This window comes from Triturus cristatus, chromosome 7, assembly GCF_964204655.1.
Source record: "Triturus cristatus chromosome 7, aTriCri1.1, whole genome shotgun sequence".
In the NCBI taxonomy this organism is placed as follows: Eukaryota; Metazoa; Chordata; class Amphibia; order Caudata; family Salamandridae; genus Triturus; species Triturus cristatus.
This window is the reverse complement of record NC_140590.1, coordinates 1561477574-1561500412: the sequence shown is the minus strand read 5'-3', so window position 1 is coordinate 1561500412 and position 22839 is coordinate 1561477574. Positions and strand designations below refer to the sequence as shown.

The window sequence follows — 22839 nt, the reverse complement described above, 5'->3', positions numbered from 1 at the left end:
AAGCACAACAGGCTAAATAACCGTTCCTTAGCTCTTTAGCAAAGGATAGTTGGTGTTGTAGATGTAGCACATACTCTTATTGTCATTAAATGTGCTCCCTCTGACTCTGCCTTCTCATAACATTGCTTATGGCTAAGCAGTCAAGCCTCAGCCATATGATGCAATGGTTGGCGACAGGACATGACTGGCAGCCAGAACAGGTGCGCTACCCACTGAATGCTCCCCCTGCCTTCTTAGGGTGCATTCATTTTTTTCCCACCTCAGTGCTACACATCACTGCTCCCCACTCCAACCCATGCACCCATCGAACCTTTTCCTCGCTCCGGTCTCCAACCAATTACGGACCAACATATGCAAAATACATAATATGCCTCATGATATGGCTGTTGCATACATAAAACGTAGAGTAGATCGTGTCTTGAACTGGTGTAACATTATTGGACACTACTTAATTTTATTGCTGACTTGTTGGAGGTACCATCTTAATATGTACCTCTATTGTTATAACCAGATACCAATTGACAAGTGTTGTAAGTCATCTAAAAAGGGAGGTGAAAACTTACCTGCTTGTTTAGCAGAAAGCGCATCCCTGTGGTGATGAAAGACGCCAGGAGATTATAAACTGTCCTGTAAAGAAAACAAACTGCTGTGACATGCTGAGTGGTCCTTTTTTGTGCACAACAATGTACCACACATTGTTTCTATTGATAGAAATCTAATGGTGTGCCCCAGGCTCTTTATTTGGATAGTATGGTCAGAAAATTGATAGTGCACCCTGGCCTGATTCGCAAAGGTAATTTACATTTTTGAGAAATTAGCACTTTTGAATGAGTTTACTACTTTTTGGCTATTCACAAGATTTGAGTGTACATTTTCTCCAAAAATGTTATTCACAACTCACTACCAAATTGAAGAGCCTGGATCCTATATACTTTTGAGTAGTTCACTTGTTTGAATAAGTTTACCCCCTTTTGGCTGTTCACCAAATCCGAGAGTGAACTTACTCCAAAAGTGTAACTTACACTCTGATCTTTTGAAAAGCCAAAAAGTAGTGAATTTACTCAACACTGTAGGGCCCATATGCATCAAGCATTTTCAGCCTTCGCAACTGGCCGATTCGCAGAATTGGCTGTTTGCAAATGCAAAAAAATGCCTTTCTGATGCAGCAAAACCTATTTTGCGATTCGGTAACCTGTTACCGAATCGCAAAATGGATTTGCGATTCGCTATTAGGAAGGGGCGTCTTTAGGGCGTCCCTTCCTACTATCGAATCGCATCCGTATGCATGAATGTTTTGCGACCGAACTGCAGTCGCAAAACATTCCCATTTTACCACCTACTTCAGGTAGGTGGTAAAGAGCAGGCAGTGGTCCCACGGACCGCTGCCTGCTCTTAGGAAACATAAGGAAAAGTTTTCATTTTCTCTTTTGTAAAGCATCCCGTTTTCCTTTAAGGAAAACGACTAATTTCTAATTTCTAATTTAAAATGCTTATAAAGCGCAGCATACACCTTGCGGTTTCTTGGCGCTGAAGGTTCAGTGGCTGAGGGGAAGGAAGACCGGGGAGAAAATTTAGGCGGGGAAAGCCTGGCTAAATAGGAAGGTTTTCAAGTCTCCACGGAAGGAAAGGTACTGAGTTGCGGAGCGGAGGTTATCAGGGAGAGAGTTCCAGAAGGAAGGGGCCAGAGTAGAGAAATTGGATCCACCCCACTTTTTGCGCGAGAAACGGGGGATCAGAAGAAGGGACTTGGAGGAGGACCGGAGATTTCTTGCGGGGACGTAGGGTTTGATGAGTGAAGTGATGAAAGCAGGGGCAGTGCCCTGACGGGCCTGGAAGACCATGCACCCGATTTTAAAGAGGGAACGTTGTTTCACGGGGAGCCAGTGGAGTTTCTTTAGGAGGGGGGTGGAGTGGTGATAACGTGGGAGGCCAAATATCAGTCTGGCCGCCTGGTTCTGGATGGCTTGGAGTCTACGCAAACTATAGGCAGGGATGCCATGAAAAAGAGCGTTGGCGTAGTCCAAACGCGAGATTACCAGGGCGGCCATGATGGTCTTGAGGGCCTGAGGGGTGAAGAAGCGGGAGACAGAGCGGATGGTTCGAAGAGTGAGGAAACAGGAGGAGACCACGGAGCTAATGTGTGAGTGAAGAGTGAGCTGATTGTTCATTTTGACACCCAGTGTTTTGACAGTGGTGGAGGGGGAGGGTGCAGGGCCGAGAGAGGGGGGCCAGAAAAGAGAGTTCCAGGGACTGGACGAACCACCAGTGAGAACCAGCTCAGTTTTATCAGGGTTCAGTTTAAGATGGTTGTGATTCATCCAGTCCCTGATAAATGTCATAGTAGACTGGAAATTGGAGACCGAGAGAGAAGAGGGGGATAGATCAAAGATGAGCTGGAGGTCATCCGCGTAGTTAAAGACGGTGACCTCCAGCTGCTGGAGAGCAAAGATGAGAGGAAAGATATAGAGGTTGAAGAGAAGAGGGGAGAGAGAGGAACCCTGGGGAACACCGCAGGTGACAAGGAGAGGAATGGAGGTGAAGTCGCCTAGACGGACCGCCTGAGTGCGGTCCCTCAGAAAGGAGGAGAGCCAGACAAGAGCTGATCCCCTGATGCCAGCCGCCTTGACACGGGTGAGTAGGATGGTATGGTCCACCGTGTCAAAGGCGGCGGAAAGATCAAGGAGGACCAGTGCCTGGTGGTTGTTGTCATCCATGCCCTTTCTGAGGTTGTCTAGGACGGCGACTACGACCGATTCTGTTGAGTGCCTGGGGCGGAATCCTGCCTGACGAGAAGCCAGCCCCCCATTAGCCTCAATGTGGGTGCTCAGAACCGCGGTAACATGGCGTTCCATCACCTTGCCCAGAAAGGGCAGCAGGGAGATGGGGCGAAAGTTGGACGAGATAGAAGGGTCCGAGCCGGGCTTCTTCAGCAGTGGTACTATGGTGGCTGCTTTTAGTACCGGGGGCACCACACCCTGTGCCAAGGCGCTGTTGAGGAAGGCAATCGGGGGATCAGGGCAGCTAGAATAGATTTGCTGTAGGATGCGAGCGGGGCAGACATCCCCCGGGGACCCTGATTTAACTTTGGGGAGAATCGACAGAAAGGATTCCTGAGTAAGGGGAGGGATGACAGTGAGATGATTTTGTACTGGGGGGGGGGAGGGATCGACGAAGGTAGGCGAGGGTAAAGGGATATTGGCCTTGATATTGGTGATCTTATCCACGAAGTATTTGTTTAATTGGTCGCAGAGAAGCTGGGAGGGAGGGATTAGGGGCGAGGCTCGATCTGAGAACGCCAGGTCGTTTACGATGTCAAAGATAGCCCTGGGTTTGTTGGCGGCCGACATTATTCTCGTAGAGAAGTAGTCGGTCTTTGCAGCTAGAATTGCTGATTTGTAATCAGCCAACAGTGTCAGAAAGTAGGTTTTTAATAACGGGCAGTAGTCCTTCCTCCACTGCCTCTCCGCCCTCCGGACGCCCAGTTTGAGTTCTTTTAGATGGTCGTTAAACCATCGGTTAGAGTCCTTAAGCCGGCGGATGGAGATGCGTCGTAAGGGGGCCTCTGAATCACAGGCTCCAGCCAGCCAGGTGTTAATGGCCTTGGCCTGTGAGGCCGATGATAAGCCAGAGAGGGGGGGGATGGAATTGTGAAGCAGGGAGGTCAGGGAGGGGAGATCCAACCTGTTCCAGTTCCGCGCCCAGGTGTTTTTGGCAAGCGGGGTTTTGGGGGACAAGTTGTGGGGAATGGAGAAAGAGATGAGGGCATGATCGGACCAAGGACAAGGGGAGACCGCCACCGAAGCCAGTGGGAGGTTAAGAGCCCAGACCTGATCAAGTGTGTGCCCGTGAAGATGAGTGGGGACAGAAATGTGTGGGACAAAGTTGAGGGAAGACAGAGATTCAGTAAATTCTTTTGAGGCGGAGCCCTCGTGTGGGTCTGAGGGCCAGTAATTAAAATCCCCCAGCACCAAGACCGAGGCAAAGTTGACCGCCAGGTTTGCCAGCAGGTCTTGGAAGGCAGGTAGAAATGAAGGCGAGGGCTGAGGGGGGCGGTACATGAGGAGACAAGTGATGGGAGGGGCGGTCTGGAGGGAACGGGCCACCAGGAAGTCGACAGGGGCCATAGGGGAAGAGGGAAGTAACTGGAAGTGCAGATCTGACCTAGTAATTAGCGCGACCCCACCGCCCGCCCTGCCGGCCGGTCGATCGGCACGTAGGGCCACATAAGACGGTGGAAGGGTGGCCAGGAGAGCGGGAAGGGAGGTATCGCAGTACCAGGTCTCGGTCAAGAGCAGTAGGTCAGGTTTCTCGGTATCGAGTAAGACGAACAGCTCGTGGTGATGCTTGACCGCCGACCTGGTATTGAGTAGAATAACGGACAGAGCTGGGGTGGAGGGGGGTGGGTCAGGGCAGGGGAGGCAGGGTGGCAGGGGAGATTGCGGTGGGGAGTGCGGCAGTGCAGGGAGGGTGGGGGCAAGGTCCAATGAATCGACGAGTCTACGGACAGGGTTCGGTAGTGGCCAGGTGCCTTGGAGGGCGATAAGGTCTTTAGAGGAGTATGATATTATTTGAGCATAGCGTCGTGCCCCTTGCCCCGTTCGGCCGCGGACGGGCGCAGACGGGCTTGACTTATGCGCGACTTCGGCGCGAAGTCGGCGCTCCCGCTGCGCTCGTCCGCTGCGCGTTCTGTATTGACACATTAATAAGGGCGGCCGTAAAGGCGGGAAGGGGGCGTGGCCTGGATGTGGGCGTGGCCAGCCGGCAGGAGGGCGTCACGTGAGCGCTGGAACCGCTACACGGAGCCCTCGGTGTGGAAAGAGCAAATAGCAGCAAGGTACAGTTTTAAAACACAATTTTCCAGAGTAAAACACAAAGCGTCTCCCGGCTTCCGCCTCAGGAGCAAAGAACCAAGTGAGCGCTCGGTAGCTGGCGCTTAAGAAGGGCGGGAAGGGGGCGTGGCCTGGATGTGGGCGTGGCCAGCCGGCAGGAGGGCGTCACGTGAGCGCTGGAACCGCTACACGGAGCCCTCGGTGTGGAAAGAGCAAATAGCAGCAAGGTACAGTTTTAAAACACAATTTTCCAGAGTAAAACACAAAGCGTCTCCCGGCTTCCGCCTCAGGAGCAAAGAACCAAGTGAGCGCTCGGTAGCTGGCGCTTAAGAAGGGCGGGAAGGGGGCGTGGCCTGGATGTGGGCGTGGCCAGCCGGCAGGAGGGCGTCACGTGAGCGCTGGAACCGCTACACGGAGCCCTCGGTGTGGAAAGAGCAAATAGCAGCAAGGTACAGTTTTAAAACACAATTTTCCAGAGTAAAACACAAAGCGTCTCCCGGCTTCCGCCTCAGGAGCAAAGAACCAAGTGAGCGCTCGGTAGCTGGCGCTTAAGAAGGGCGGGAAGGGGGCGTGGCCTGGATGTGGGCGTGGCCAGCCGGCAGGAGGGCGTCACGTGAGCGCTGGAACCGCTACACGGAGCCCTCGGTGTGGAAAGAGCAAATAGCAGCAAGGTACAGTTTTAAAACACAATTTTCCAGAGTAAAACACAAAGCGTCTCCCGGCTTCCGCCTCAGGAGCAAAGAACCAAGTGAGCGCTCGGTAGCTGGCGCTTAAGAAGGGCGGGAAGGGGGCGTGGCCTGGATGTGGGCGTGGCCAGCCGGCAGGAGGGCGTCACGTGAGCGCTGGAACCGCTACACGGAGCCCTCGGTGTGGAAAGAGCAAATAGCAGCAAGGTACAGTTTTAAAACACAATTTTCCAGAGTAAAACACAAAGCGTCTCCCGGCTTCCGCCTCAGGAGCTTTACAAAAAAAAATAATGCTTTATTTAAAAGCAATCACGGACATGGTGGTCTGCTGACCCCAGCACGTCACCATCCCCGTGATTTTTGCGATTCCTAGGGGGTCGCAAATTGCACTTATCTCATGAATATTCATGAGGTAGGTCATTTGCGATCCCCTAGGAATTGCAAAAAGTGTTAAACATACTTTCATGCATTCCATTTTGCGATTTTCTAATTGCGAATCGCAAGAATTCGCAATTAGGAAATCGCAAAATGGATTATTGATGCATCTGGCCCAGGATTACTTAAAAGTGTATGGCCCCCAGGCTCTTTAATTTGATGAAAACAATTAGGTTGCACTTTGGGAGTAAATTTACACTTGGATTTTGTGAACAGCCAAAAGGTAGTAAACATATTCAGTGTCATTGCTAAAAAAGTGTAAGTTAATGGCTTTCCCTGTATTCTGTATGTGATTACAAATGGCATGCATTGATTTGCTGATATCTTACATTTGCAGTATGATTGTGGCTTCTCTTAGTCTGAACCTGCACTTTTACCTTACCGCCACTGACTTAGCTTTGTTTGCAGATGCCTTCCATTTCACCACCTACTACTTATAACCTGTCTTGCTGCAGCTTTCCTTACATACCCTAGAGGCCTCTTTTATTCCCTGAAAATAGATCAGGGCTCAAATCTAACTTTGCTCCAGGGTGTGTATACATTTTGAAAAGTAGTATCCAGGCCTTTGACACTGTGCTTATTCTAGAATACATTCTCTGTGCTTATGTCCAAATCCTCCGCACTGAAAGATGGTCTCCATTCGCAATGTTGACCACCTTTGTTCTAGAGGCTGGGATCTATGATACCCTAATTTTACTTCTTGAGACTGGTCTAAATGATCTCTTATCAATCTCTTACCCATCAGTTCAATTTTCTTACTTTTGGCCGGATTATAAGTCATGTGGAACTAAATTAATGCATGCTTGCATGGGCTCATTTTGCTTTGCCCGATTACTACTGGTTCAGTTTGTCCGCATCCGGATTTACCTGGTGTAGAAGAACCTGATGCAATTTTTTAATTCGGTAAAATCGCATGAGTCTTTATCTGCAGCTTGCAAGTCTCATGTCTTTTTTTTCCACAAAAAAACCCTACTCTTCCCTTCGTTACACCCTAACCTCATACCTCGTCCCCATTTCACACACCAGCCACTGTGTTAAATGTATGTGGTAAAAAAGCATTGAATAGGGCATGAGGGATTCACACGCTTATTCCTTATTCCTCATTCCTTGTGTTTACTTGTACCTGCATTGAAACGGGGGAGATTTTACCACATGGAACCAGTAGAATTATAAAATGGCCCCAGTACCATGCAACTCCCAAACAGGGCCTTTATGTAGAGCTGCACCCTACATGCTTGCCTTGATGACCCATGCTCATTTGCATCCTTCAGGCGGTTGGTGGCCACACTTCATGATGACCCGCCCCACCCGAAATACTGCTATTTATATTCTGTTTTGTCACTATGCACTCTAACAGCAGGTCTCCAAACTCTGTGCTCTCATAATTTACTTAGAGGCTGCCCTCCATGTGTGTGTTCTTCTGTTACCAAAGGCTAGCCTGCTGACAAAGGTCGTAATTTCCCCCTGTACACCACTCCTGCGTCCCAATTTAAATACAGACCTGTATGAGTACTGCATTGTTTATCCTAACCTATATAATGTGAGGTAGAAACAAAATGTGTCCTTTACAATGCTCTTTAATGAAGAAGAAATATGAGAAGAGAATATTTATTGCTGGTGCTTGGTCACTGCTATTGATACATACTTCAGGGTACCGCTGAAGCCAGCCTGCATTTTGGCGATGGAGGCATCACAAGTGATATTCGAAATTTTGAGCCGACCAGCCACATCCTTTGACAATTGGAGCTGGGTCTTGATGTTGACTCCTTCAGCTGAAGCATTGATGGTACCTATATCATAACTGAAGGATAAAGAAACCAGGATGTGTTCAGTGCATCCCACAAATTGAAGCACTGCAGCTCAAATAACCAATCATCAAGTGTCATCTGCTTATACTATTTATTTTATTTATAGCGTTTTAGAGAACGCAAACATGACCATTACGGTATCAGAGCGCTGTACAAGGAGAGCTGATGAGGGTTGCGTTACAGTAAAGAACTTAGAGACTTAAGATATGCTGTACATAGAGTTCGAAGAGTCGGGTATAACACAATTGTATATTATATCGCAAAGGGTAAATATCAGTTTCACCAGAGTTCTCATGTATAGAGTTCAAAGTGCTGGCAAAAACAATAGTATTCAGTATTGAATCTGGTGGATGCTGATTTCAGACGAGTTCTCTTTTGCCACATGTTTTTCTAGTAGTGAGGCTTTAACTTCCTTCTTGAAGAGCCCTAAAGAGATACTTGTTCTCGTTGTAGGTGGAAGGAAGTTCCATAATTTTGGAGCATGTCCAGAGAAACTGTGCCCTGGAGCTTTCCTTTCTACTGATCCTATTCACCAAGTATTTTGGACCAGAATTATGTAGATCTTTGCGTGTTATGAAGGGGACATTCAATCATAACGTTGTGTGCCTGTTAAGAGTCCTGCTGCTGCATTAATTGTCATGTTCATTGGGGCTAGGCTGGCTTTTGGTAGGCCTATGAGCGAAGCATTCCCATAGTCCAGTCTATATAGCACTAGAGATTGAACCACCGTTTTAAGGTCTCCTAGCGGTATGAAGGGTTTTAGTTTTCTGAGAACATGCAGATATTGGTTGGCGCTTCTGGTTGCAGCTTTTATGTGAGGTTGCATATTCAGATTTGAGTCCAGTGTGATGTCCAGCAATTTTAAGGAGTCCTTGATGGAGAGTGATGGAAATTTGGGGGGTTGGGGAGGGTATTTTCTGTGTATACCCTGGCCTTTTCCTTCAGATGTAATTTTCACCATGAAGAAAATTCTTCCCTTTTATCCTGCCCTCCACAGGTGGCCAATGTGTTTTACTAAAATGTTTTTTTGTTTCTTCAGGATGACTAACAATGTCGGCAGATTTTGTAACATTTGTGGTTGTCAAATGGCTTTTGGTGATGCCCGTTTAGTTTTTGAAGCAGTAATATAAACGATCCTGCATGTTCCACCCATTAAAAGATAGTTGGTTTGTAGATGGTGTTGGTGGTGTGTTTGTGTGTGTGTGTATGTATATTTATATATATTATGTATATGTGTTAAAGCAATGTTATAGTTAGGTGAAATGTTCAGTAACAACGTAGCGTGTTAAACTCTAAAAACCACTGAAATTCACCAGGTATAGCCATCTCATGAAACTATAACTCATGTTCTAAAGTAGCTATCACTTGCCCTCCCGCCATGCACAGTTTTCTCATTAGTAATTTAATTGCAAATGTTACAGTGATATCATAGATTGTATGAGTGATGTAATATGTGGGGTAAATAGCAGTGCATGGTGAATGTGCGAGTTATAGTTATGTTAGGAATCGTGTTATAGTTCCTTGAGATAAATATAGGCTCGGGGAAGGTGCAGAGGGACCCTTCTCCCCTTTTTTAGCATTTTGGCTCAGGGGATGGGGTTCCTGGGGCCTTATTCGGCTCGGGAGGGAGGCCATGCACCCAACCTCTCCAAAAAACACCCAAAACATGCGCATCACCCCGGGGCCTTGGCCCACCCTATGGGGTTTAATAAAACAAGAGTGGGATCCTGCACTTAGTGTGTTTTTTATTTTTAATTTACCCATGATTTGTGGATCCACTGTGAATTTGTGGCAAAAGAAACAAAAAAACATTTTGGACCAGGTTGGGTCCCTCAGGGACCTCACCACCAGGCCTAAGGGGTCAGGGTATCCATACGATGCCCCTATGTGTTTTTGTGTGTTTTATTTAGGACTTGAAACTGAGTCTCAAGTCCTAAAATGGCTGCCACCACTTCCTGGATGAGATGGTGGCAGCCCATCTGATCTTGGGATGAGATCTGTCGGCTCCTCGGATCCTCAGCAATGTGATATATTCAATTTTTTCACCTTTATTTCTGTAAAATTACTGAACGGTTTTAAACCAAAACACAAACAGCACTCTTTCTGGACCAAGATCTAGCTTTCTACCAAATTTGGTGTGAATCTGTTCAGAGGTTTGGGCGTTAGTTGTGTCTAAAGTTCCAATAGAAAAATGGATGGGAAAAATGTGTTTTGGGACCCTCTCCCCTTTTCTCTGTTCCCTGCTTGACAGATCACCCCAAAACTTTTCATCTTTCCATGCACAAACTAGTCAAAAAGTAGCACTTTTATTGAAAGGTTCATGGAGATTTGTTAAACAGTGCTAAAGTTATTAGCAACAGAAAAAGGTATTTCCTATGGAAAAGCCATACTACCTAGAACTACCACGTGACAACCGCCACTGGGATATATATATATATATATATATATGGATCAACACATGGTAGCTCAAGATAGAGACGCACTCGGACTCTGGCGTAAGGTTACCAGCCTTTATTTCATCAGGTACGGACAAGTATCCCATGTAGGTGAGTTATGCAGCTTTCCTTGCTCCCTACGCGTTTCGAGTTTCCTCTTCGTCAGGGGATATGTGGAAAGTTCGTGCTGTCGTGGGCGAACTCCCAAAATATGTACAAAGTCCCGCCTTCAATTCGTAGAGACTTGTGGGAGTTGTAGTGCCGCAACATTCAGTTAAAATCCAGCGCACTAATAACTGCATGTGAAGCCCTGGGTGGACCCCCACATGATCGCCTGCCCTCAATCCTGCGTCGTCGCCCCACTTGAGGACAGTAAATCTCTTCCTCGTGGTCCCCTCGTAATCCTGGGGTGGTGCAGTCTCTGGCGGATGAGCCTCCGCCTGACAATGGATCAACACATGGTAGCTCAAGATAGAGACGCACTCGGACTCTGGCGTAAGGTTACCAGCCTTTATTTCATCAGGTACGGACAAGTATCCCATGTAGGTGAGTTATGCAGCTATCCTTGCTCCCTACGCGTTTCGAGTTTCCTCTTCGTCAGGGGATATGTGGAAAGTTCGTGCTGTCGTGGGCGAACTCCCAAAATATGTAAAAAGTCCCGCCTTCAATTCGTAGAGACTTGTGGGAGTTGTAGTGCCGCAACATTCAGTTAAAATCCAGCACACTAATAACTGCATGTGAAGCCCTGGGTGGACCCCCACATGATCGCCTGCCCTCAATCCTGCGTCGTCGCCCCACTTGAGGACAGTAAATCTCTTCCTCGTGGCCCCCTCGTAATCCTGGGGTGGTGCAGTCTCTGGCGGATGAGCCTCCGCCTGACAATGGATCAACACATGGTAGCTGCATAACTCACCTACATGGGATACTTGTCCGTACCTGATGAAATAAAGGCTGGTAACCTTACGCCAGAGTCCGAGTGCGTCTCTATCTTGAGCTACCATGTGTTGATCCATATTACCTACTGGCGGTCGCCAGTAGGTAGTTATAGTTAGGACCCCTTTTCCATAGGAAATCCGCAACATTCTATTTTGAATAACTTTGGCGCCGGTTGACGAATCCTCGCGAATTTCTCAAAATAGGTGGGGCGCTACGCTCCGCTCCTACCCTGAAAGTCTCGGGGGGATTCGTCAAGCGGGGGCTGAGATAAAAGGGGGGTCCCAAAACGCATTTTTCCCATGCATTTTTCCATAGGACCTTTAGACAGGGCTACAGCCCGAACGGCTGAACAGAATTACTAGAAATTTGGCAGAGAGATAGTCCCTAGGTCAAGGAAGTGCCTTTTGTAGGTTTGGTGTAAATCTGTTCAGTAGATTCTGAGAAAATAGCTTTTAAATCAATATATATATCTGAGCCAGCTTACGGTACGCTTACGGTGGCGTGCGCGAGCGCGATTCTGATTGGCTGTTACATCTAAGTAAACATTTGAATCGGTCGAAACCAGGAAGCGGCGGCCGCCATTTTCTCTCTCGCACTCTGAGGGGGGGCTGTAAACAAAGGCAAAAAACATATAAAGGGGCTGTTTAGACAGCGCCCATGCACATAGCCATGTTAGTTGAGTCCTCAAAGGCCAAAAACGGTAAATTTTTATTTTTTGAAAATTTCGCCGATTACGCTTACCGTACGCGTATGGTGCGCTTACGCTAAAAATTTTAATAAAAAAAAAAAACACTCTCTGTGCATGGCATATTATTGTCATCACTTACAAATTAAATTTAACAGATTACCTATCACAAGGAAGCGCATAATATGTCCTCCATGTGCGCACGGTGCGTAACTTGGGCACGCGGTGCGCGTAGCGCACTGCGTGCCCACCTTGCGTGTATGGCACTAACTGCGTAAAGTGGGCGCGCGGTGCGCAAAGCGCACCGCGTGCTCACCGTGCGCGCACGGTGCGCGAAGCGCACCGTGCGCGCACGGAACGAACTGCGTTAAGTGGGCGTGCACGCCACGAATGGCGTAAAGTAACTTAGCATTTAAAAAACCGTACAAATTCACTGAAAAAACCATAGGTTTCACACACGTTATAGTTAGGAATTAGCATTTAAAAAACCTTGCAAATTCACTGAAAAAACCATAGGTTTCAGACATGTTATAGTTAGCGGAAATTTTACTGATAAAAAACCAATGAAATTCCCCCGTTATAGTTAGTGCAGGCAACTATAACTCACGCGACCGCAATCTTCTGCTGATGACATATGTGTCTTTATGAAAAAAAAATATTTCTAATATATGTATAGCTAAAAATTTATGGAAGAAGACATGGGCAAATAAGTGTCTAAATACAGTATTAGCATCAGCAGAAGATTGCGGTCGCGTGAGTTATAGTTGCCTGCACTAACTATAACGGGGGAATTTCATTGGTTTTTTATCAGTAAAATTTCCGCTAACTATAACATGTGTGAAACCTATGGTTTTTTCAGTGAATATATATATATATATATATTCACTGAAAAAATACAAAAGGTTAATGGGACATTATTGTTAGGTGAAAATGTCATTTATAACATACAGTTTTAAACTAACAAAACCACTGAAATTCACTAGATATACATATGTCGCGTAATAACTCGTGCCCTAGTCTTCACGCTCTAGTCATGTACAGTGCTGTTATCAATGATGTTATTTCAGTTCTGCAGTGATGTTATAAATGATGTCATAGATCATGTCATGAGTGATGAAATATGGGAGGTAATCACCAGTGCATGGCGATGGCTCGAGTGATAGTAACTTTAGGGCACAAGTTATAGTTACTTGAGATAACTATGACTGGTGAATTTCAGTGGTTTAAAATGGTATGTTGTAACTGAGATTTTCACCTAAAATTTACGTTCCCTTTAAACTTTGTTCTTATCAGTGAAGTTCTAAGTTTTTTTTAATGAAAAGTAAGTTATCATTACAATTCCTAAAGATAACATCCCTTTTTAACCTTTGGATTTTACGAGGAATTTCTATGTTTTTTTTTTATTGTGAAGTAAAATGTCTAAGGCCGTACACAGTGTGGGGTTGGACGCAGTACCTGGCTTGTGTATAGGCCTTGCAAATAAACCCCTGCATGTGCCCAACTCCCCCCCCCCCCCCCTTCGCACGGTATCTGGCTGAAACCTGCAAGGGGTTCAGCACAGGACGTGGCCCTCGGCAAGGCCTGGCGCCCAACCACCCGTTTGCACCCAACCCCCTACTTTTTTACTTTTTTTGTTGCGTCACAGATCTTCTGCTCCACCACAAATCTGCAGTGTTCCACAAAGGGCGTTGGGGTGGATTTGCGGTTAAAACATATTTTTAATTTTGACCCCAGGGTGTCAGGACACCTCTACCCTGCTCTTTTATATCTAATTAAATTTTATTTTGGGGGATGAGAAGAGCAATCACAATCGCAACGCACAGTAGACCTCGCAGATTACGGATCCACTGTGGTTAGTCACAGCCAACATATCCGTGTGTGGTAGGATCTGCGGAACCTTAATTAAAAAAAAAAACTACTGAACTGATATACAAAAAATCACAGAGAGCACACTTCCTAAACCAAGATCTAGTAGTCTGCTAATTTTGGTGTCATTCTTATCAGTCATTTTTGCAATATCACTGTTACATTTTGGGAACTCCCTTTATGTTGGTCCCTGCTTGATGGTTCACCCGGATTCTTTCGAAGAAGAAGCTGAGGTGAAAAAACTTCTATTCTGGAAAGGTTCATGAAGATGCATCAAATCGAGATATATATATATTCTTCTTCCCAGTTATCATCCATGATTCTCTGCACTTTAGCAAGCATGGACAAATTTTAATTAACTAAGTGCAAAGTTTATATTACTCTGTTCTTTCTTTTGTGGATAAGTGTAGGTAAGTGCCCCTTTTTGCATTGTTCTCCACACTTTTTGCCTGCTATTGATGCTATTTGGCTAAGTGTGCCCTGGGTTCCTGCCAACCAGGTACCAAGGACCTATGTTCTTTCCCTAAATCTATACTGTTGCCCACCCAATTGGCAACTCTGGCCACATGTAAGTCCCTTGTGAAAGGTACCATGGGTACCAAGGGCACTGTGACCTGGAAAGGTCTCTAAGGGCTTAAGCGCCTATTATACCACCCTTAGATGCCCTATACCTTAACACACACACACACACACTGCCATTGCAGGCTGAGTGTTTTGGTGGACAGCAAAGTGAAGTGTCGACATGGCACACATCACTGTGTGCCATTCCTACAATCCACTGCCATGACATAGGTAAGCCACCCCTCTAGCTAGGTGCACTAGACCACTGGTGAGGGTACAGGTGCATGAGCTCTGTACCCCAACAGTGTCTAAGTCCATTTGTAGACATTGTAAGTGCAGTAAAAGCCACAAAGTGTATATGGTCTGGGAGTTGTCATTACGAACTCCACAACACCATAAAGGTTTTACTGAAAACTGGGAAGTTTAATATCAAACTCCTCAGCACATTAAACCCACACTGATGCCAATGTGGGATTTAATGCAAAATGCACTCCGAGGGCATCTTAGAGATGCCCCCTGAAAAACAACCTGACTCTAGCTGAGGTGAATGGCTGCTCGCCAGCTGCACCATCGGACATGTTTCTGGACCCCAAGGGCGGGAGCATGCCGCTCACGGGGTCCTGAAACAAAGCACATCCTGGGTCGAGGTGCCAAGCCTCCTCTCCCAGGATGGGCAGGGGAAGCTTCAAAGGCTTGCCACCTATGTAAGCTGACCCAGCCATTTGCTGCTCCCAGCAACTAGCTCTCGCTGGTTCTGACCCCCACTTTGGGCAGGAGAATCGGCAGGAAAACCAAGATAGGAGGAGAGATGTGCCCACCTTTGCCAACCCCACCTCTCAGGTGGGGGAAGCGAGTTGAAGCACAACTCTCAGTTCCCGCCATCTTGAAGATGGGGGACCCAGCCACCCTGAGTGAGGCTTATGCCACCCTCCCACTGGAGGGTGGCATAATAGGGAATGTACCCACCCCAAGTAAGGGACCCATTGGTCCCAACCTGTACCTACATGAAACATCACTAAATTTAGTATTTAGGGGCTACCCTAAGCCTTGCCTCTGCAAACAAGATGAAACAAGAAGAAGGACTGAAGACCCCTGCTGAAGGCAGAAGAGGAGGACACCAACTGACATGGCCCCAGCCCTATCGGCCTGTCTCGACCTCGACCTGCTTCAGCAGAATCCTGGCGTGACCTGCAACCAGCAGCCCCCCAGAACCCATGGGACCTGCCCTGCTTTCACCACAAAGACTTTGTCTCCTGTGAGCACCGGATTTGCTCATCAACAGACTCTGGGTCCAGCCAAATCCGCGAGTCTGCACCACTCTGCATCCGACGCCCATGGCCTGAATTCGAGTGGCCCAACACCACGAGGAGGTCTACCCGGCGATCCTGTGCTGGGAATCCAGTGATCCCTGACCTACCTTAAGTCTCCAGCCGACACCTGCAGCCCCTTTCTGGAGAATCCCACACCGCGACTGGAGCCAGCAAGAAAAACCCAAAGCCATAAGACACCCCCTGCTGTCGATGCCCCATGGCCTTGGGTGGCCCAACCGACTGGGTACCGTCATCCCAGGACATCCAAACTTACCTCTCCAACCGGTGGTCACCTCCAGAAGATCTTCGTCCCCGAGCCTGCAGTATTTGTTGCAACCAGAGAACCCCCATTGAAAACAACAGGGCACCCGATGCCAAAACAGCACCCTGCCCCCGGCCCCCACTGTGCCGCTGTGGGTGCACTTTGTGTGCTAACTTGAACCCCCCCCCCCCTTTGCCCTGAGCTTAATTCCAGGAGCTTTGCTCCCACAACCTTTTGGCCTGCTCGTGACCAGCCACCAACTGGAAGTCCCCCTATCCCCCATTGGATAACATTGGGCCTCAGCACTCTGCACCCGGCCGCCCTAGTGCTGCTGAGGGTGGTTTGAGAGTGCATCCTTGACCCTGGGGGAAACCTTGTTCTAACCCCAGAAACTCAACTCCCAAAACCAAGTACTTACCTGTAAACCGATAACTTAATTTCCTCCTATAGGATTGCATTGACTGCTTTTCTGTAAAAAAGTTCTAAGTGTGGAGTTGGAAATTCTATGAAAAGTCATACAAGTGTGTTTTGATAACAAATTACATTACTTTTTTTTTGTTTTAAATCTGTTTTATTGGTTTTGTTTGTACAATAAAAAAATAAAACATGTGAACTCCGTTCCCGCAACATTTCAAATCGTTCCATTACCACATTTACAGATGACTACATTGTTGACATGGTATTTGTGCTGACAGTCTGTAGTGCCCGGCCGCAGCAAGCTGTGACAAAGTTGTGCTGCTAGTAGCCCCAGGATTCATCAGGACTCCATACGTTCCCCTTAAGATTCTGTGGTCAATCATTTCCCATCTCTCCCCTCTCAGTATCATCAGTGTTTGATTGCGCAAAGAGATACATTTGTTAGGGGTCTCAAATGTCTCTTGGGCGGGACGATGGTGGTAACAGTTCAACGTATGTATGTTGTTGTTCTTGACAAAATATTAGATCTTTGAACCATTCTTTAAATTTGGGTGCTCTCCCTCTCCCCCATCTGCACGCCACTGTGCTTTTGGCCAGTAAAAGCGCCTGTGATATGAACCGTCTGAATCGGGCATCAAGATCCTTAGGGTAACTCAGCAGTGTAGTGAGTGGAGAGTCAGGTATGTGAATTCCAGTCATCTGGTCGAGTGCCTCTAGTACCTCTCCCCAGTCCCAGGCTAAATGGCAAAAGCCAGCACCCTCTCTACCGCATCTGTCACAACAATCAGTATCTCTTAAGTGGAAGCGCATAGGGTTTGCAGGCATATAGTATAGACGGTGCAATTACTTGTAATGGATCAGTTGCAGTCTGCTGCTGACTGACACTTTGCCCGTCTGTTGACAGCAATAAGTCCATTGTTCGTCAGTTAAACGGAGGTGTAGTTCCTCCTCCCAGTGTGTTCGCGTGGAGGGGGCTGTGCGTGGGCTGTCTATTTGGGTGGTCCGGTATAACATGGATACTACATGTGTGGGAGTGTCTTTCTGAAGGAGGTTGTGCAAGGGGCCCATGGTGGGGGGTTCATGTGGGAAGTCTGGGGTAGTGGACTTGACGTCCTGACGCAATCTGACATACAGAAAAAGTTCAAGAGCTGTGGGTAGTTTACTTCCAAAGAACTCCTCTCAGGTGCGGAATTTCACGTTTTATACAGGTCACCCCAGTTTACGACCGAGAGTTTTCGGAACATTTGTCAGCAGCCTCCCTCCTGTGTGATGGGGAGGTCTTGTCTGCCCTGAAGAGGCAGCAGGGGGGAATATAATAAGTCAAGTTTAAGGCGGCAAGCCAAATCTCTCCAAGCGTGGTTTGTGCACTCCTCGACTGTGGTCAGGGTAGCGTGCTTATGGGTGACAGTTGAGCTATGATAGGCCGAATATGGGGTTGGGGCCATATATCCATGTTCCACCGCTGGGTGGGCCAAGTAGGGTGGAGAGTCTATCCAGAACGCTGCATAGTGGGCCTGTGCGCAATTGAAATATAATTTCATGTCAGGGATCTCAAATCCTCCGGCAGCAAATGGGTGAGTGAGGGTGTCCCATTTTAGTTTTGGTTGTTTTCCTCCCCAGGTGAGACGGATACGCTGGGATTTCAGAGTTTTGAAGAAGTATCTGCTGGGGGCATATGGTATGTTAATAAATAAGTATAGGAGCTTGGGGAGAATTACCATTTTTGTTAATGAAGTCCTTCCTGCCAGGGAGATTGGCATTGCAATCCATCTGGTGATCTTGTCGGTCAGGAGATCTAGTGCTCTCCCGTAGTTGGCTCTCATCAATTCCTCCCTGTCCCTAGTTACTACAATACCTAAGTATGTGACTGTGTCTGCACATCAGGTGAGGGGGTAATTTGGATCAAATTTCAGAGTTGCCGCGGTGAGAGGGAATATTTGAGATTTACTCTAGTTTATCTGGATGCCGGAGAGACTCCCAAAAAGTATCAGTACCCGTAGTATCGGGTTTAGGCTATCTGCCGGATTGCGGAGGTAGAGGGTGAGGTCATCTGCGTATAGTGAGATTAACAGTTGCCACTCGGGATAAATGAGGGCATGTTCTCTGTGGTGCTGGTGTAATTTAGATGCTAGGGGCTCTATTGCAAGGGCAAAGAGGAGCGGCGACAGCGGACACCTTTGCCTCATTCCCCTAGCAATGCTGAAAGCTGGTGAGCGGATGCCATTCATCAGTATGCTGGCCTGTAAATTGGTGTATAGTAGTTGGATCCAGGTCAGGAAGGGTATAGGGAATCCCATCAATCATAATACAAAGGCTAGGTAATCCCATTCAAGGGAATCAAAGGCTTTGGTCGCGTCAAGGAAGACGGCCGCCGCATTTGCATCTGGGTCTATGTCCTGTAGGACTGCAAATAAGGTGCAGAGGTTTTGTGATGTAGTCCTGCCGGGGATGAAGCCTGACTGGTCCTGCAGCACCAGGGCGGTCATGAGGAGGCTGATGCAGTTTGAGAAAAATCTTGGCCAGGAGTTTCGCATCGACGTTGATGAGGGAGAGCGGCCTGTACGAGTCGCACTGGCCTGCGCATTTACCAGGCTTTTGGAGGGAGATGAGGAGCGCTTCGCGCATCATCTGGGGAAGGGTTCCTGTATCCGTAGCTTCTTTGTAGACCTGTCGGAGGACTGAAATGAGGGGGGAGCTGAAAGTTTTATAAAATTCAGCTGTGAGGCCGTTACGGCCGGGAGCTCAGCCAGATTGTAACTGCGTGATCGCAGCTCTTATCTCATCGACTTCAAAGTCGGCCAAAAGAAACTCCCATTGGGCATCTAGTCACCTGATTGCCGTGTCTTCAAAGAAAGCGGTAAAATCTACCGGCTGTGTCCTGTGAGACTTGTATAATGTGCTGTAAAACCTCTGAAATACTGCTAAGATGTCTGGGGTGCCTCTGTGTGCGTGGACCTCGTCGTCAAGTATTTTAAGTATTGTGTTCGAAAACCTGGGTGGTCGGATTATTGCTCGAGCGCTTTCCCTGGTCTTTCTCCCTCACCATATTGCCCGGCCTGATGATATTTTCCCCTGAATTTGCACTCTCTTTCCGCGGTCTCTTGATATCCAGTCATTGTCCCTTTTATTTTCGCCTGCACGTTTGGGGAGGGTGTCTCGTGCATTTGGGCATCTAAGGGCTTAAGATCTTTTTCCAAATTGAGAAGAGTAGAGCAGATATCTTTTAATATCCTTCCGCTCTTGGCAATGCAAACCCCACAGATGGTGACTTTGAATGCCTCCCATACCGTAGCGTACTGCGGCACGGACTGTAAGTTGCGGGGAAAGAAGTCCTCTATCTCCTGTTCTAGTTCTGACTTGAAGACAGGATCAAACATTGCATGTGTAGGTAGGTGCCAGGATTTGTATGGCGAGTCTATGTTGGGGGGAGTGAGAGTCATCAGGATGGGCGAGTGGTCTGAGTAGGTGCGCGGCAGGTATGTGACTCGAGTTATCCAGGATGTCAGACCTCTGGATAGAAGCCACTCATCAATGCGTGACCATGAGGCGTGCACTGTAGAGTAACAGGTGCCTTCTCTGCTGTTGGGGGGAGATATTGCCAAGGCTCAATCATCCCGTGGTCTGTAACGATGTTTTTGAGGTAGCGTTGGGCGTTAAAATAGTGGTGCGGCTGTGGGTGCGAGCGATCCATTGTTCGATCCAGTGTAAGGTTAAAGTCGCCCCCAGACCACGTGTGTTGACCTAATGTCTAGGATCTTCCCCCCCAAAATATGAAAGAATTCGGAGTCATCAGTATTGGGGCTATAACAGCTGATGAATGTGATGGATTGGGAAGCTAGTCGCCCCCAAAGGATGCAGTATTGTCCTGTTGGATCAGAGTAGGAGCCTATGGCGGTGTATGGGAGAGTACATTTAACCAGTAAGGTGGTACCTCTTGCATATGTGGAGAAAGAGGATAAGCTGCGGTGAGCTGCCCATCGGGCCATGAATGAGGGTACGGCTACTGGGCTGAGGTGCGTCTCTTGCAGCATGGCGCGTTGCATGTTGTGTCTGTCTACGTACGGCAAAATGTGCCTTCGCTTCCGGGGGTTACCCAGGCCATGCACATTCCATGTCAAGAGATTGTAACTAGGGAGGTAAGGCTGAGTCGTACCGGTGGTGTTGTCGGTTCAGGGCATTGAGTGTCATAACCATGTCATGCAGTCGAGTTATGTCTATGTGGTTTGTCAAAACGGCTTTTTCAAGCGGTGTTCCTTAAATAAATTACCCCCCCCCCCCAACATCAGCAGCCCAATCCTGCTGTGGTGCTTAGCCCTCCCACCCTTCCCTGCCTTACCCGTAACAGTGCTCCCAACAGGGGACCAATCAATCAATCAATCAATCAAGGAATTTGTAGAGTGCACTACTCACCCGTGAGGGTCTCAAGGCGCTGGGAGGGGGGGGGGGAGGGGGTGTGCTGCTACTGCTCGAACAGCCAGGTCTTGAGTAGCCTCCTGAAGGTTAGTAGGTCTTGTGTCTGCCGTAGGAGGATGGGGAGGGTGTTCCAGGTCTTGGCGGCGAGGTAGGAGAACGATCTGCAGCTTGAGGTCGCTCTTCGGATGCAGGGGATGGTGGCAAGGGCGCGGTCGGCGGAGCAGAGCTGGCGGTTCGGGGTGTAGAAGGTGAGTCATCTGTTGAGGTATGCTGGTCCGGTGTCGTGGAGTGCCTTGTGTGCGTGGGTGAGGAGCTTGAAGGTGATCATCTTGTTGACGGGCAGCCAGTGCAGGTCTCTCAGGTGGAGTGTGATGTGGCTGTGTCGAGGGATCTCGAGGATCAGGCGGGCCGAGGCGTTCTGTATCCGTTGCAGTCGTTTCAGCAGTTTGGCCGGGGCTCCCACATAGAGAGCGTTTCCGTAGTCCAGCCTGCTGCTGACGAGGGCCTGGGTGACCGTTTTTCTTGTGTCGGTGGGGATCCACCTGTAGATCTTGCGGAGCATGCGGAGGGTGATGAAGAAGGAGGATAAGATGGCATTGACTTGCTTGGTCATGGAGAGTGTTGAGTCGAGGACGAACCTCCGGTTGCGTGCGTGGTCAGTGGGCGTTGGTGCTGCTCCCAAGGCAGTCACCCACCAGGAGTCATCCCAGGCTGAGGGGGTAGAGCTGAGGATGAGGACCTCCATCTTGTCCGAGTTCAGCTTCAGACGGCTGTTCTTCATCCATTCGGCGATTGCTTTCACTCCTTCATGGAGGTTGGTCTTGGCGGTGAGGGGGTCCTTGGTGAGGGAGAGGATCAGCTGTGTGTCGTCGGCGTAGGAGATGATGTTGAGGTTGTGCAGTCTGGCGACGTGGGCGAGCAGGGCCATGTAGATGTGGAACAATATCTGGCTGAGGGATGATCCTTGGGGTACGCCGCAGATGATGCAACAAACAATAACATAACAATAACATTAGTAACATCAAAATACCAAATCAGTTTAGGGATTTCCTATTGGGTGTAGGCTAGAGGGTGACACAGAGTCTCCTCGATGGTACGAGGGTGCTCACGGACAAATAGAATGTCTTATATAGCTGAGTGTTCCGTTTCTTTGGCATGGGATCGTGTAATATGTCCGCTTGGCTAGGTGCAGCAGGTTGTTGCATTCTGTCTGTTGCTACGCGGGTTCAGAATATAATGCACAGGGCCATCGACCCCTGTCTGCAAGCGGTGTCCACGGTCTATTGGTAATCTTGTCTTGGTTTGCCAATAATTCTATGTCTGAGAGGTCCGCAACAGCGGTGTGCAAGTTGCTTGGCGACACTTGGCCGGAGGGTGTCTTAGGCAAGGACTTTAAAAAGTCATTAACATGTTGAGGACTGTTAAAAAAATGCTGCTTGTTAAGGTTTGTGACTTTTAAATGCGCTGGGAACAACATGGCATATGCTATGCTCACTTGCTGAAGCTTCTTCTTGGCAGGGAGAAATTTTCTGTGAGCCTCCTAGACGGCCATAGTGAAGTCTGGGTATATTGATATTGCTGTGCCCTCGAAAGATAGTTTCTGCTTCTTCCTTGCCAGTCGTAGGGCGGTGTCATGGTCTCGATAGTTAAGTATCTGCGCTATTATTAGTCTTGGGGGGGCTCCTGGTGGAGGTCTGGTGGCTAATGACCTGTGGGCTCGCTCTACTATCAGCATCGCGGAAAACACTTCTTTGCCAAACAGCGTGGTGAGGAGGCACTCAACGTATTCCTCCATTTTGCCAGTGTTTGTGGATGCTGGCATGCCAAGAATGCACAATTTGTTCCTATGTGATCTAGATTCTTGGTCCTCATTCTTGGCGGCAATGACCTTCAGGACTTTTTCCATATTCAAGAGTTTCTCTTTGCTTTCATTGGAGGTGTCCTCTAGTTCCAAGATGCGCTGCTCGGCGTCCTTGATACGCTCCTCGTGCTGGTCAGTCTTGTGCGTGACGTTATCGAGGCACGTGCACATGGAGTCCATCTTGGCCTCTATGGAGGTTAGGCTGGATTTCATGGTGAGGAGGAGGTATTTCAAGTTGTCTGTTGATGTGGGCGCTCCTGTGGTGGGAGCATCCGTAGTGTTTTCCTCAGTCTCACTTTGTGTTCTGGATGATATGTGAGCTTCGAACTGTATTT

The 22839-nt window shown here is 48.2% G+C and overlaps 1 protein-coding gene across 3 annotated transcripts in view; it reads right to left on the bottom strand.

Moving 5' to 3' along the window:
- PLTP (phospholipid transfer protein) overlaps positions 1–22839 on the bottom strand; it is a 215076-nt gene that overhangs the window by 65408 nt on the left and 126829 nt on the right. For all 3 annotated transcript variants that reach the window (XM_085619372.1, XM_085619374.1, XM_085619373.1), the window contains exons 5-6: positions 7596–7751; positions 564–627 (exon numbers count right to left, since the gene is read on the bottom strand). In XM_085619372.1, the coding sequence (XP_085475498.1) occupies positions 564–627; positions 7596–7751 (220 nt within the window). The remainder of the gene's footprint in view (positions 1–563; positions 628–7595; positions 7752–22839) is intronic.